The sequence below is a fragment of the Acartia tonsa genome, chromosome 5 (genome assembly GCF_053477335.1).
Source record: "Acartia tonsa isolate MP-2025a chromosome 5, ASM5347733v1, whole genome shotgun sequence".
Lineage (NCBI taxonomy): Eukaryota > Metazoa > Arthropoda > Copepoda > Calanoida > Acartiidae > Acartia > Acartia tonsa.
Genome location: NC_137264.1, coordinates 34,072,936 through 34,087,183, shown reverse-complemented (window position 1 = coordinate 34,087,183; position 14,248 = coordinate 34,072,936). Strand labels below are relative to the sequence as shown.

The 14,248-nt window shown below is 35.9% G+C and overlaps 4 protein-coding genes across 6 annotated transcripts; all 4 read right to left on the bottom strand.

Moving 5' to 3' along the window:
• Positions 1-833: 833 nt before the first annotated feature.
• Positions 834-3,632, bottom strand: LOC145319337 (uncharacterized). Its single transcript, XM_080161416.1, has 3 exons — positions 2,734-3,632; positions 2,433-2,500; positions 834-2,112 (listed from the first exon to the last, which is right to left on the bottom strand). The coding sequence occupies exons 1-3, from the start codon at positions 2,748-2,750 to the stop codon at positions 1,877-1,879; spliced, it is 321 nt and encodes a 106-aa protein (XP_080017542.1). The 5' UTR covers positions 2,751-3,632; the 3' UTR covers positions 834-1,876.
• A 207-nt stretch (positions 3,633-3,839) lies between these two features.
• On the bottom strand, positions 3,840-6,516 carry LOC145319336 (uncharacterized). The gene is made up of 4 exons (XM_080161415.1): positions 6,414-6,516; positions 6,057-6,188; positions 5,442-5,552; positions 3,840-5,246 (listed from the first exon to the last, which is right to left on the bottom strand). The coding sequence occupies exons 1-4, from the start codon at positions 6,494-6,496 to the stop codon at positions 5,162-5,164; spliced, it is 411 nt and encodes a 136-aa protein (XP_080017541.1). The 5' UTR covers positions 6,497-6,516; the 3' UTR covers positions 3,840-5,161.
• An 842-nt stretch (positions 6,517-7,358) lies between these two features.
• LOC145319334 (uncharacterized) lies at positions 7,359-11,121 on the bottom strand. 2 transcript variants are annotated; one of them, XM_080161410.1, is made up of 4 exons: positions 9,891-11,121; positions 9,472-9,558; positions 8,649-8,990; positions 7,359-8,335 (listed from the first exon to the last, which is right to left on the bottom strand). In XM_080161410.1, exons 1-4 carry the CDS (start codon positions 11,119-11,121, stop codon positions 7,524-7,526), a joined length of 2,472 nt encoding a protein of 823 aa, XP_080017536.1. In that variant the 3' UTR covers positions 7,359-7,523. The 2 variants fall into 2 exon arrangements, with proteins under 2 accessions (XP_080017536.1, XP_080017537.1); XM_080161411.1 differs by having other exon boundaries at positions 8,802-8,990.
• Positions 11,122-11,875: 754 nt separating this feature from the next.
• LOC145319335 (uncharacterized) lies at positions 11,876-14,228 on the bottom strand. Of its 2 annotated transcripts, XM_080161414.1 has the most exons (3): positions 13,425-14,228; positions 12,916-13,113; positions 11,876-12,505 (listed from the first exon to the last, which is right to left on the bottom strand). In XM_080161414.1, the coding sequence occupies exons 2-3, from the start codon at positions 13,084-13,086 to the stop codon at positions 11,879-11,881; spliced, it is 798 nt and encodes a 265-aa protein (XP_080017540.1). In that variant the 5' UTR covers positions 13,087-13,113; positions 13,425-14,228; the 3' UTR covers positions 11,876-11,878. The 2 variants fall into 2 exon arrangements, with proteins under 2 accessions (XP_080017540.1, XP_080017538.1); XM_080161412.1 differs by having other exon boundaries at positions 12,916-14,228.
• Positions 14,229-14,248: the final 20 nt, after the last annotated feature.

The following is a 14,248-nucleotide window of genomic DNA, read 5'->3' as shown; positions in this document are numbered from 1 at the left end:
TGTCCCAATTTTGTATAACTTTTGCGGAACATGTTCCAGTTACGTCATATTTTTCTTTCCCGAAAAAGGGAAGGGGGAAAGAAAAAAAGAGAAGGGGGGAAATAAAAAGAGATGGGAGAAAAGGGGGTTTTCCCCATCTCTTTTGAAGAGATTTTCTTCCCCCCTTCTCTTTTTCGGGAAAGAAAAATATGACGTAACTGGAACATGTTACGCAAAAGTTATACAAAATTGGGACAGTTTCCATGGTGTCGTTTCACGCGCCCAACTGAGAAGAGAAGATAAATAACACATTTCCAAATAAATCAAAACTACATTTATTCAAATCAAGGCATTTATAAGATCCTAGTAAAAGTGTCTAACTTTTTATCTTTGTGACGTAACAAAAATCGAATGATGAGAGGGGAGGTGGGAAAGGAAACCCCTAAAAAAGAGATGGATTTTTGTTACGTCACAAAGATTAAAAGTTAGACACTATTACTAGGTTCCATTTATAATTTTCACAATAGAATTATGAAAAAGGGTGACTCTATTGTTTTAGAACTTTATAGAAACATAGAAAAGTACCTAGATATGTACATATAATTGCTCAGTAAGGAAATACTTTATATGGGCGTGTTACTTTAAATACGTAGACAAAAGATAAATAGATAGATATATGAATAAAGGTACTAAGAAAGAGAGGTAATGTCTGATTGAGCCAATAAATGAATCGCATCAGAGCATACATGAAATCTCATTGGTTGAATTAAACTGAAGTTTTCTAGTTTTTTCATTAGAGTTAACTAGAGCTGTTCTTTTAACTTTTACTCGAATCAAGTCCATCACATGAAGTCCCAGGACGGAATTAATACCATAAAAAAACCTAGTTTTTACCACTTTTACGGTAAAATTTTACCAGCCTATACGATTTAAAAGGTGGTAAAATTTTACCGTAATCGTGGTAAAAACACTTTTAGTGGTACTCCGAGACGCTTTTTACCATCGATTTTTACCACAATTATCGGTAAAATTTTACCAGATTTCCGGTAAAATATTACCATTTTAGGACGCAAATTTATACCAGATTTTGACCAATTTTTACCACTTTTTTGGTAAAATTTACCAGAAATTTGCGGTAAATTTTACCAAAAAAGTGGTAAAACTGTTCAACACCTGGTAATATTTTTGCCCTAAACTGGTAAAATTTTACCAGAAATAGGGTAAATATGGTAAAAATTTACCAATAATTGTGGTAAAAACGGGTGGTAAAAATCACGAGAAAGTGGTAAAAAACGACCTTAATTATAGAAAAACCTCGCTTGTACACAAAACGCAAAAATAAAAAAAAAATTGTTTTCATTATTAACTTTATTGATTGAAACACTTAAACATATTTTTTTACATAATGATTTACATAGGTACGATAGCGCGATACTATATAGGTATATATTCACAGAAATTTTCTTAATTAGTCTATAATTCTAGACGTGGTTTAAATGACCAAATATTACATAGTTTTACAGATAATATAACTGCATGTTTAATCGGTTTAAGCTGAGAAATTAACACAAATATACATAGGTTTTAATTGCTGAGATCTGGATTCTAATTGTACTTTATACTAGAACATTTTTATACAAGAAAAATATATTACGAAGTTACTTTCCATTATTAAATTTTCAAAAATTTTGCTATATAGGAATAGCGGTTTCAAATATAATATTATATGAATATTTTCATCGTCAGAACAAAACTGTCAAACTGTCATATAGATTAATGTACGTACAAATTAAAGGTGGTTAAACATATTTTTGACTCAAGATATCTTGATATATATCACTTTTTTATCACAAATAGTTTATATATGATCTGACTGGAAGGACTATTATACATCAGCTTACTTTTGTCCTTCTTTTCTTTGTTTTTGCCTCTTGTGAAAGAAGACGCGGCAGTCTGGGCACATATAGGTGCATTCGATGAGTCTCGTGTTCAATGGCAGCTCGCTTCGGGGACTGCGTCCATGGGCGCAGGTCTTGATTTTCCCCGGTGTTGCACTTCTTTTGCGCCTACTCAGTTTTGATGCTGGAGGGGGTGGTTCAAACATCTCCTGCTCATCATCTGACACCCCATACACTGAAATTAAAATATTTTTTAAAATTACTTTTTTTTACAAAAAAATACTTCAATTTTACAATAGTTTTTTTTTCTAGCCTAACCTAACCTAGTGTATTAATAGAAAGAGTAATATTTCTAGTTTTAACCTAGCCTAGCCTAGCCTAGCCTATTCTAACCTAACCTAACCTAACCTAACCTAACCTAACCTAACCTAACCTAACCTAACCTAACCTAACCTAACCTAACCTAACCTAACCTAGTGTAATAATACAATGTAGTACAGAAATGTTTCACTATATGCTTTGGGCACAGTCGCTAGTATAAATATTGTACTATACCTGGGCTTTTTGGTCCTGGATTCTTTATGTTCTCATAAATTATATCAAAATCCGGTTGGTCTTTCATCCTGAAATTAAACAATCTATACTACAAAGTAAAACGATTTTTGTTTGTATGTAGCGAAGGATCTTGTTAACCGCTGAACCGATCGGGTTCTTCTCATAGGTACCGGCAAGGGAAGGGAGTGGCAAAAGAAACTTTAAGGATATACTTCATATTAGAGGGTTTAGCGTACAGAAAAATCATTTACAACACAGTCGCCAGGATAAAGTAGTAAAAACTATTTTTAAAAAATCTTACTTTGCTGGTGTTTCCATAACAGTGACTTCCTTAACCTCGTTCTCATCCGAATTTTCTGGAGAGCCAGCTGCAGCTGTTTTGTTCCTGAATTAAACAATATATATATAATAATTTATTTAAATTAAGTAGTTAACTTTTTGGTTCCACATTTACCCCTTCCACCTTACCCAGCTAGAGGCGTACTTGCTAGTACTCGCTTTTAATAAATAAAGGAACACGTTGAATTTGTCTTTACAGAAAAATCATTTACAACACTGTCGCCCGGATAAAGTATGAAAAAATAATATTAAAAGAAATATCTTACTTTGCTTCTCCTTCCATAACAGAGGCTTGTCCGACCTTCTGGTCATCCTTTTGTGCCGCCGGACATTTCTCGGATTGCTCCCTGAATTAAGCAATCATATTATTATTAAATAGTAAACTTTTTATGGTCCACATTTACCACTCCCACCTTACCCCTAGAGGCATACTTGCTATAGTTTTGTAATATATAAAGGTGAATTTGTCTGTACCGAAAAATCATTTACAACACAGTCGCCCGGATAAAGTATGAAAAAAGATTATTTAAAGAAACTAGTGGCTACGCCCCTAGAAACCTCTAGGGGCACTTAAGGTTGGAAGGGGAAAAATCAACATCTTCCCATTTTCAATTTCATTTTCAGAAGAGTAAAAATATTTTTTGGGGGAGGGGGTGAAGACACCCTGCACAAAAATAGTTTAAAACCTTTCCAGGACCTATAAGAAGCTTCACTTTAAAGGAGAACAATATCGGTTTAGCGGTTATCCTTCGGGACAGACAAAAAACGCTTACTACTTTATATAATAGGATATCTTACTTTGCTTCTCCTTCCATAACAGAGGCTTGTCCGACCTTCTGATCATCATTTTGTGCCGCCGGACATTTCTCGGATTGCTCCCTGAATTAAGCAATCATATTATTATTAAATAGTAAACTTTTTATGGTCCACATTTACCACTCCCACCTTACCCCTAGAGGCATACTTGCTATAGTTTTGTAATATATAAAGGTGAATTTGTCTGTACCGAAAAATCATTTACAACACAGTCGCCCGGATAAAGTATGAAAAAAGATTATTAAAAGAAACTAGTGGCTACGCCCCTAGAAACCTCTAGGGGCACTTAAGGTTGGAAGGGGAAAAATCTACATCTTCCCATTTTCAATTTCAGTTTCAGAAGAGTAAAAATATTTTTTGGGGGAGGGGGTGAAGACACCCTGCACAAAAATAGTTTAAAACCTTTCTAGGACCTATAAGAAGCTTCACTTTAAAGGAGAACAATATCGGTTTAGCGGTTATCCTTCGGGACAGACAAAAAACGCTTACTACTTTATATAACAGGATATCTTACTTTGCTTCTCCTTCCATAACAGAGGCTTGTCCGACCTTCTGGTCATCATTTTGTGCCGCCGGACATTTCTCGGATTGCTCCCTGAATTAAGCAATCATATTATTATTAAATAGTAAACTTTTTATGGTCCACATTTACCACTCCCACCTTACCCCTAGAGGCATACTTGCTATAGTTTTGTAATATATAAAGGTGAATTTGTCTGTACCGAAAAATCATTTACAACACAGTCGCCCGGATAAAGTATGAAAAAAGATTATTAAAAGAAACTAGTGGCTACGCCCCTAGAAACCTCTAGGGGCACTTAAGGTTGGAAGGGGAAAAATCTACATCTTCCCATTTTCAATTTCAGTTTCAGAAGAGTAAAAATATTTTTTGGGGGAGGGGGTGAAGACACCCTGCACAAAAATAGTTTAAAACCTTTCTAGGACCTATAAGAAGCTTCACTTTAAAGGAGAACAATATCGGTTTAGCGGTTATCCTTCGGGACAGACAAAAAACGCTTACTACTTTATATAACAGGATATCTTACTTTGCTTCTCCTTCCATAACAGAGGCTTGTCCGACCTTCTGGTCATCATTTTGTGCCGCCGGACATTTCTCGGATTGCTCCCTGAATTAAGCAATCATATTATTATTAAATAGTAAACTTTTTATGGTCCACATTTACCACTCCCACCTTACCCCTAGAGGCATACTTGCTATAGTTTTGTAATATATAAAGGTGAATTTGTCTGTACCGAAAAATCATTTACAACACAGTCGCCCGGATAAAGTATGAAAAAAGATTATTAAAAGAAACTAGTGGCTACGCCCCTAGAAACCTCTAGGGGCACTTAAGGTTGGAAGGGGAAAAATCAACATCTTCCCATTTTCAATTTCAGTTTCAGAAGAGTAAAAATATTTTTTGGGGAAGGGGGTGAAGACACCCTGCACAAAAATAGTTTAAAACCTTTCCAGGACCTATAAGAAGCTTCACTTTAAAGGAGTACAATATCGGTTTAGCGGTTATCCTTCGGGACAAACAAAAAACGCTTACTACTTTATATAATAGGATATCTTACTTTGCTTCTCCTTCCATAACAGAGGCTTGTCCGACCTTCTGGTCATCCTTTTGTGCCGCCGGACATCTCTTGGATTGCTCCCTGAATTAAGCAATCATATTATAATTAAATAGTAAACTTTTTTTTTGGTCCACATTTACCCCTCCCACCTTACCCCTAGAGGCATACTTGCTAGTTTTGTAATATATAAAGGTGAATTTGTCTGTACCGAAAAATCATTTACAACACAGTCGCCCGGATTAAATACCAAAAAAAGAAGTGAAAAAAATTTCTTACTTTGTTTGTGTTTCCAAACAAGCGATCTCCTCTTCCAAAGAAGCAATTTTTTGCTTTGCTGCCCTAAGGTCTTGTTTTATTTTCTGCATTGTCTCCCATCCATCGTCGTCCCTGAAAAATAAAAAAAAATAATACTAAAGTAACAGGATGTCCGTGTTTATGTACCGAAGGATCTCGATAACCACTGAACAGATCGGGTTCTTCTCATAGGTACCGGCAAGGGAAGGGAGTGGCAAAAGAAACTTTAAGAGATATACTTCATATTAGAGGGTTTAGCGTAGCTGCTAATTTGAAATATCAGGGGTGTATATCCTATATGGGATCCCCTGTTCAGGTGGTGGGGGGAAAATAACTAAAATATGTGTGGTAGGACCAAAAATTTTAGTTCTTTCAATATTTCTCCATTTCCGTCCCTACTTGGTGAGATAAAAATAGGTGGGAAAAAAATACAAAATTTTGTACCACGGGAACAAAATAAATCTTGTGCGTAATGTACACCCCTGAATGAAACTATAATTATTCGCCATAACAATAATGTTTATCCTACTCTTTTCAATCCGGCTACTACCACCTTCCGAACAGAAATAGAATGGTAACAAAAATAAATAAACTTACGTAGTGCAATCCAAAGTTAGGTTCAAATCTTCTGTATCAGACGATTTAGGAGGGGTATCAGGCAGGTCATCCAGCTTAGCAGGCAGCTCAGGCTCAGACACACTCATTTCGTTCTTCTGTTTTTCGCTATCACTGAAATATATAAATATATATTATATATCCCAGGTAATCGGACCTTTGCCCAAAGAAGTAATTACCAAAAAATATGTAATATGTATTTATGTAATTATGTTGTGATGGATTGTCGAATCCGATTCGATGAATGGTTACCAAAATATAGCTAGGGACGGACGGACGGACAGACAGACAGACAGACATCATTCTACTTCGTTTTATACATATTAAAATATTACTCACCCACTTGTGGTTTCCGGCTTCTGTTCTTCGTGCTGTTCGTCTCTCTCTAAGTCGGCTGCTGCTGTGGCTGTCATGTCGGACATTCTATATTAAATTTGAAAAGAAACAAATTATCACTGGTATTAAATTTTCATTAATAAATGTCCAAAAAACTGACGTAGGGAATTTTAATATAATAGGGTGGCCAGCAAGATCACATATTGGTATATCTTATATTGTAAACAAGTATATAGACAAATTTAACATTTACAAAAAGTTTATACAAATTTGAAACGTTCTCTTTTTTAATTACAGCACATAAACATTACGCATTTTACCATGGAAATCTACCACCGTATTAATTAAAACATTCCCTACGATAACTGTCATATATATAATATTTTTATACAAAATTAAACAAATATATAAAATTAACAAAAGCTAGTTCTGAATACTTTTTTTCCTTAGTTTAGGGGGTAAACTACAACTGCTATATACTGAATTACAAAAAATGCGACAGATTATACAACAAAAAATTTTCAGTTTAAGCTCTTAACTTTAAGCTCATTAAACTTAATTGGTGGAAAGGGGTAGTTTCACAAAATGCATTTGAACTTAATTTTGTGAATTGCATATTTTTCTTTGTTAAGATGGTAAAAGTACGTGGTAGAAAATTTAACTTTCTTCAAATTTATGCCATATAAATAGAGTTTAAACACATTTAAACAGGTTCAAATATACGGTTCACTAAATTAACTTCAAATGCATTTTGGGAAAAGACTCCTTTCTAGATATTATAAAAAAAATTGAAGATGAAACTTATGAAATCAAAAAAAATTACATATAAATATATATATACGTAAAGTCCTGGAATTATTGGGATTGACTGCGACCTATAATCAGGTCTTCGTCTTGTTCTTCGTCTTGTTCTTCGTCTTGTTCTTCGTCTTGTTCTTCGTCTTGTTCTTCGTTTTCAGACGAAAGTTCCGACGGATAATACTTGTCTCCATTCTGCCAGGGATGTATATTCTACATGGATCGGATGTATAATATTTTTTCCAAGTCTGCTCAGGGATGTATATTATATTTCATTAAATATAAATAGATGGAGGTAAGAAAAAAAGGTAATAATTAAGAAAACTGAAAACATTTGTAAATTTTAAAAATTTTTAGCCGTGGACAAACAATATTTCTTGTGCAGAATATACACCCCTTTCCCGAATCAGCTGTAATGTAGCTGCCAAAGATACCGTAATTGTTTATGTTTTGAGAACATTGTTGAGAACTTGCTCTCTGTGGTGGTCTGGAGCTTGATCTTTTCTTCTTCTCTAACTCATCATCTTCAGGCCTGTGTCCCTGTTCCCACAATCTTTGCTTCTTCATGTTGTCCTTTACTCGTTTGTTGGCATCTCTTCTTGTCCGAGCCTCACCACGCTGGCCGAAATCGGGCAAATGTGTATTTGTTCTGTTCAACATTTGCTGCAGCTTAATTTGGTTAGGTTGCTCACTGAGTTGACTATTACTACAACCTTGCTCTGGACTGAGTTGACTATAACTACAACCTGGTTCTGGGTTTACGTCTTCATCAGGATTTGATGTGCCTGCGCTTTCAGCATATTCCCGGCTTGAATTAATTTGTGCTCTGCTCGTGCTTGCTCTGCTCTGGTTTCTGTACAACACCGCATCAATTTGATTCGTTGATGGAAATGTTGTTTGTTTTCTGGGACGTTTAGGAGCTTCTTTGGTAGGCTTTGGCTTTTGGGCCACTTTTGCTTTTGGCCTGCGTTCTTCTTCTTCTTCTTCACTACTACTACTACTGCCAGTTCCAGTGTCTGGGTCTGATTGATGACCTTCATCTGTATCATCACTCTCTGGTGCTTCTTCTTTGATGTCAGAAAGTAATTCACCTTCTTCTCCATCTTTTTTCCACTTTGCTTTTTCTCCTACAAAGAAATAAAAAATGTTAAAGCAAATGTACATAATTGTAGCTTCAATATTATTTCCATACCTATATGAACATTAGTTACTATTAATCAGATTCAAATGAAAACAAGCAATATTTTTTACCCTATATTAATATGCCAATCAAAGATAAAAGGGGGAATTTTGCATTGGCAGTTGCTTTATAGGGGTACAATATGGAACTGTGAAGAAACGGCGTCGCCACCGCCGAGAACCGCCAATAAAAGCCCCAAAAAAGTGTCACTTTCGCCCACCCCCCCCCCCCCATTTATTACATTAAGACCTGTAACTTACCGTCAATGTTGATGAGTTCTAAAATTTCCATTTGGTTGTATATAGAAACATTTGAGCCTACTGCAACAACCTCATAATGACCCGTGTGGTTGTGAATTATAATGGCAAGTTTGGGTAATATTATTCCACATGGATGTATCCGAATTTCCTTACTTGCATTGCCGTCATTCTTGCCCTCATTGTCCTCAACCTCCACAATTTCGTCACTCTGGTTTCCGTCATCTTCGTTATCCACCTCGAATGATGGTTCATTGTCCAGCTGTAAACTTTTCTTGGTTTTTGCTTCGGCTTCCAATGCGGTTTGCCTTCGCTCCCGGTTCTTTGGAATGATCGCCACATCATCTAAATAATTATTATAGTCATTATTTCAAATAGTATAAATGTTACCCAACCCCCCCCCCCCCCCTCCAAGGAAATAGCTTAAAATCACCGCAGGACCAATACACAGAAGAGTAGAATCCGATCTCCAGGAAACAATTAATACCATAAAAAACCTAGTTTTTACCACTTTTATGGTAAAATTTTACCAGCCTATACGATTTAAAAGGTGGTAAAATTTTACCGTAACCTCGATCGATTCAGTGGTTACTGAGATCTTAAGCTTCTGACGGCCGGACAGACATTAAGCTACTTAGTATTATAGATAGCGGCTGCGCCCATACAAATTTTAGCCTAAAACCCTGTCAGGGCCTGTACGAAGTTTCCCTTAAAACAAAATTAATCCACAGGGTTTTTATCTAAGACTACTTCTCAACTAAAATATTAATAAACTTAAATTTAGGTGATACAGTTCCTACGTTTTTCAAACTATAAATAACAATACCTTCGGCATCCTCATCATTCTCATCACTGCTGCTTTCCTCCACGACACTTGTTGCCTTTCCAGTCACCTGTCTCTCGTTACTGTTGCCTGTAAATAATTAATTTATACATTAATTTTATACGTTTCCAAACAAAAAGCAAGTACTGAAAACATTTTTTCCACCCCCCCACCCCCCCTACTTGGTTGAAAAAAAAATTTTAAAAGGAAATGTGTTGTAGGAGGGATAGAATAAATAAATCATAGAGTTCTTTAAATATTTTTCAATTTTCCCCCTACTTGGTGAAAAAAAACTAGGGGGGGGGGGGAAGAAAAATTTAAAAAAAATTAGTAGCAGAGGAAAAAAAATCTTGTGCAGTATATACACAATACGAGGAAAGATAAAACTTATAAATAATAATTAATGTTCAACAAATATGTACCTGTGATTGAATTATTTCGTCCATAAAATTCTTTCTGTCTTTGCAGTGGTGGAAAGTTTGGTGGTTGTTCATCATCTTGCATTGGGACTGTATCATCAAGATTTCCCACATTTTGGCCCTCATCGTCTGTTTCAGAAATAATTATCTTCTTCGACTTTTTCGAGCCCTTTCCATGCTTCTTCCTTTTGGAGCTTGTGATGTTTTTAAATACATTTACTTTGGGTTTATTATTGGACTGGCTGTTGACAATTGGATCTTCATATAACCTACGTGGCTTTACTGGGTGCTTTACTGGTTCTGGAGTTACTGCTGGATTCTCCGCGGGTGGTATGGGTAAGTCATTCCCAATCTGATCATCATTTGAATTCATTTCAACGTCGTCGCCTCCGTCATCAATTACAAGCTCCTCACCATTGTTGCTTTCTTCATCAGCAATGTTTTCCATACCATTTTCTTCAACAGCATTGCCTTCAGCTTCATTGTCTTCAACAGCATTGTCTTCACCATCAGTGGATACATCAGCAGTGGAATCATCAGCAGTGGAATCATCAGCAGTGGAATCATCAGCAGTGCAATCATCAGCAGTGGATTCATCAGCAGCATTCATCTTTCTATTTCTTGAAATTCTAGTTGCTTTCTCACTGGCATTGTGAATCTTTGTCTGTTCTTCACTCATTTCTGGTTTCAAATTGGTTGTGGCGTACGAATAATACATTACAGCTCTTTGTATAACCTTCTTATTACTATGGACTGTCTTGAAAAATTGCTTGGGGTTCTTTGCCATGTCTGCATAATTTTTGATCTGAAATGAATTTCTCGACCTGTCATTGTTTATTCTCAAGTAAATCGGGTTCTTTCCTTGAACTTCGTGGGGTAAGCAACCCATTGAGTGGGCACCTAACATGTGGTAAAATTTCTTGTCTTCGGCTGTAACACCTGGTGTTGAAGTTGTGATTGTCTTCGGTTTAATACGCCGCTTAATTCTTTGTATCTCTGCAGGGGCCAGATAAAATTCACACATCTGTAAGGCTGATCGTTTCTGTGCCTTTTCCTTCTTGTCTTTCTTGTCTTTCTTGTCTTTCTTGCCTTTCTTATTGCTTGTCTCCTTCCTTGGCTTGATTTCAAAAACCTGTTCATACGTGTAGTTTGGGGTTGACAATGCGCGTTCTTGTTTTCGCGTTACCAGCCCTCGAAATAGCCTCCAGCAGACAGGATCCTCATTAGCAAGCATATAATCTTCGGCCCTCTTCTTATTTTCACAAAAACCAGTCGCGTCCTCTTTAAAAGTGTGTTCGAAATTGCGCAAGAACCTAGATAAAAAAAGGGTTTATATCAAAACAGTCTCAATATATAACATATAACATATATCAAGAAAAGATGAACTAAAAGTCTTGCCACATAAAAAAATACATGGTACAAAATTGAAATTCTTTGAAACATATGCCATAGAAATGTAGTTTAACAATTTAACAAGAATACAATATGCAGTTAACATTTCGTGAAACTACTTTTTTAACTAAAGAACATTGAAATGCATTTTGTAAAACTACCACTTTCACATTTAATAGACGCGGAATAGATGCGATAAATAATTGAATTACCTACAAGCTTGTATGTGGTTCCTCACTAGAAAAAGGTCGCTTGAAGACACATAGGTTCCTGTTCTCCACAAATTTGGTGGGATAGCTTCATGTAGGTACGTCTCGTTAAGCACTAACTTACAATGATCCAAGAAACGTTCCACTGAAATAATAATGAAATTTTCAATTAACTCTGCATAGGTACATGTTTATTATTGTACCAGGGGTGTATATTCTGCACAAGATTTATTTTCACAAATAAAATATATATATAAAAAGATTATTGTACATGGTCACCTGCTAGCAAGAATAGGAATGCCCCTTTTATTCGGTTTATTTCCCTTGCCCCCACCTCCCTTCTCCCTGTTTTAAACGTTTTCTCATCATGTCAAATTTACAAAATAATATTTACTTACCAGTTTCGTCATCAATAACTTCCGGAGCAGTCCAAAAGGCAGCTGTGATGCGGGCGTCAAAGGTGAACTGCTCGAACACGACATACGTGAAGGTTATGATGTCTCGGCATACTTTCAGTAAGGTTTGCCAGCCTATATCCACTTTCCGTGAGTCTTCGAAATTTTGGATGAAAAAGATAATTTCTTCTCTTCTCATATAACCATCTTTTTCCAAGGGGTCATGGTTCTTTATTCTTTCTCTGTAAAAATCTGGTGAGAAAATCTGGTCCACGACAACATCCTGATTCTCACTAGGCCCTTTATTCGCCTCCTCCTCATCAAGCTCATCCAAATTGGTCAGTCTTCTTAGATCAGTCACCAAGGTTTCCACAATTTGGCCGGTTTTCTTCATTTCTGTTTTCAGGGTTTTAGTATTTTCAGCCATATCTCTTGATACACTGTCTTGCAGGTCTTTGATTTCATTCTTCACTAACTCATGGTTTGTGGACGTTTTGTTTACCAAGTTTCTGATGGACGCATTAATGGGCTCTAGTTGATTTTTCATTTGTGAGGTCAAGAAAGTACGTAGCTGCTGAAATTGGTTCTGAATTTGGTTCATAACGGCCCCGGTGAACAAATCCTTAAAATGAAACATATTAAACCACATATTTTCAAGTCTTGGTATTTTAAAAACTACGTGGTAGAAAAGAAGACTATCCACAAACAAGAGCAAGTGATCCTAAGCATCTTCCATCATTTTTGGACTTTGACAAACAAAAAAACTTGGTAAAATTTGACCAACTTTTTGGTAAAAATTGACAAGGTAAATTTTTAGGCTAAGTCCAGATTTTTGGACTTTGACCAAAAAATCAACTTGGTAAAATTTGACCAACTTGTTTGTAAAAATTTACAAGGTAAATTTTTATTGGTCAATGTTTACCAAAAATTTAGTCAAATCTTACAAGTTATTTTTTCCAGGCTAAGTCGATATATATCCTAAATAATTGTAATTTGTATCCTCTGGATGACAAAATGAAATAAAAATAATACCTCGCTTTCTTCCATCTCACCAGAAGGGCCAGATGATCCCTGGGGTCGTGATGACTGGGACTGGGATCGTGATGATGTTGCAGGAGGAACTACAACTCTCGCGGTCCGTTGACTCGCGGAGTGGTGCCGTGCCCGTGGAGATGGAGGTGGGGTAATATTTATTGGCCTCATTGGAGATGTTGTGGTTCTAGTTGTGTTCTAAAAATAATATAGATAATTATTGTAAAGCATTACTTACCGAGGATTATAGTTTTAAACAACACCGGCATTATCCTAATTTTTTTCTTCTATTTTTTAAAACTTTACCCTCCCCCCCCCCCCTCTCCCGACAAAATGACTGTGTTAGGTTAGGCTAGGTTAAGTTATATGGTTAGAGGGACCCAATTTGTTCAACGGTTAACGAGATTTGTTGGTACAAACCCACAAACAGACATCATGTTAGTAAGTTTAGTTTAACAACAAAACACCAACAAACCAAAAACCGATAACAATAAAACTTAAAACCCTACCTTTGCTGTTGTACCTTTGCCACCTCCAGTAGATTTGTTGCTTCCAGTTTTGGCACTTGGAGCTTTGGCACTTCCACCTCTGGCACCATTAGGTTTGCCACCTCCAGTAGGCTTGTTGTTCTAAAACAAGAAATAATTGTTGTATTTACAATGCATAAAAAGATATTAGATAGCAGTGGCTACGCCCCTAGAATTTTAATTACTAATATCAAATGTTAAACACACTGTGGAAAATTAATAAATAATTATACTTGGTCAATAATCTTTTGTGGTCTGTTAAGCATGAACCGATAAGGTTTTCCTTTCGATCCGGTAACATGCGAATTTATAAGTTTTTTGAGCGAAGGGTAGCAGCAATTTGTACAATAGTAAATTAGGCCTTAAATATAATTTTTACCTTTACAGAACTAGCACTCTTTCCAGTCCTCGTCATTTTGGGATCTAGCTTGATCAATTGCCAGTCGAAATTACGCTGTTGGATCCAGGTCGTTGGCATGGGCAATTTGCATAGTTTTAAATCTGAAATGTGTAGACAGAAATTAAAATTTTATGTAAAATTAAATTAAATTGCAAACATGTACTCTTTCAAATTACAGACTAGACTTATAACACTTTAACTTCATACCCATCGATGGCCAAAAAGGTAGGGTTTTGCTAAATTTAGTTGAAATGCCTTTTTTAAAATTAGCTATAAAAAATAATTTTAATGAAAAAAATATTTTAAAGTACATTTCACATAAATTCCAAATAAAGAGGGAAGGGCCTTCAGTTGAATTTTACAACATTTTACATACATATTATAACAAAAGGGGGGGGGGGGGGGG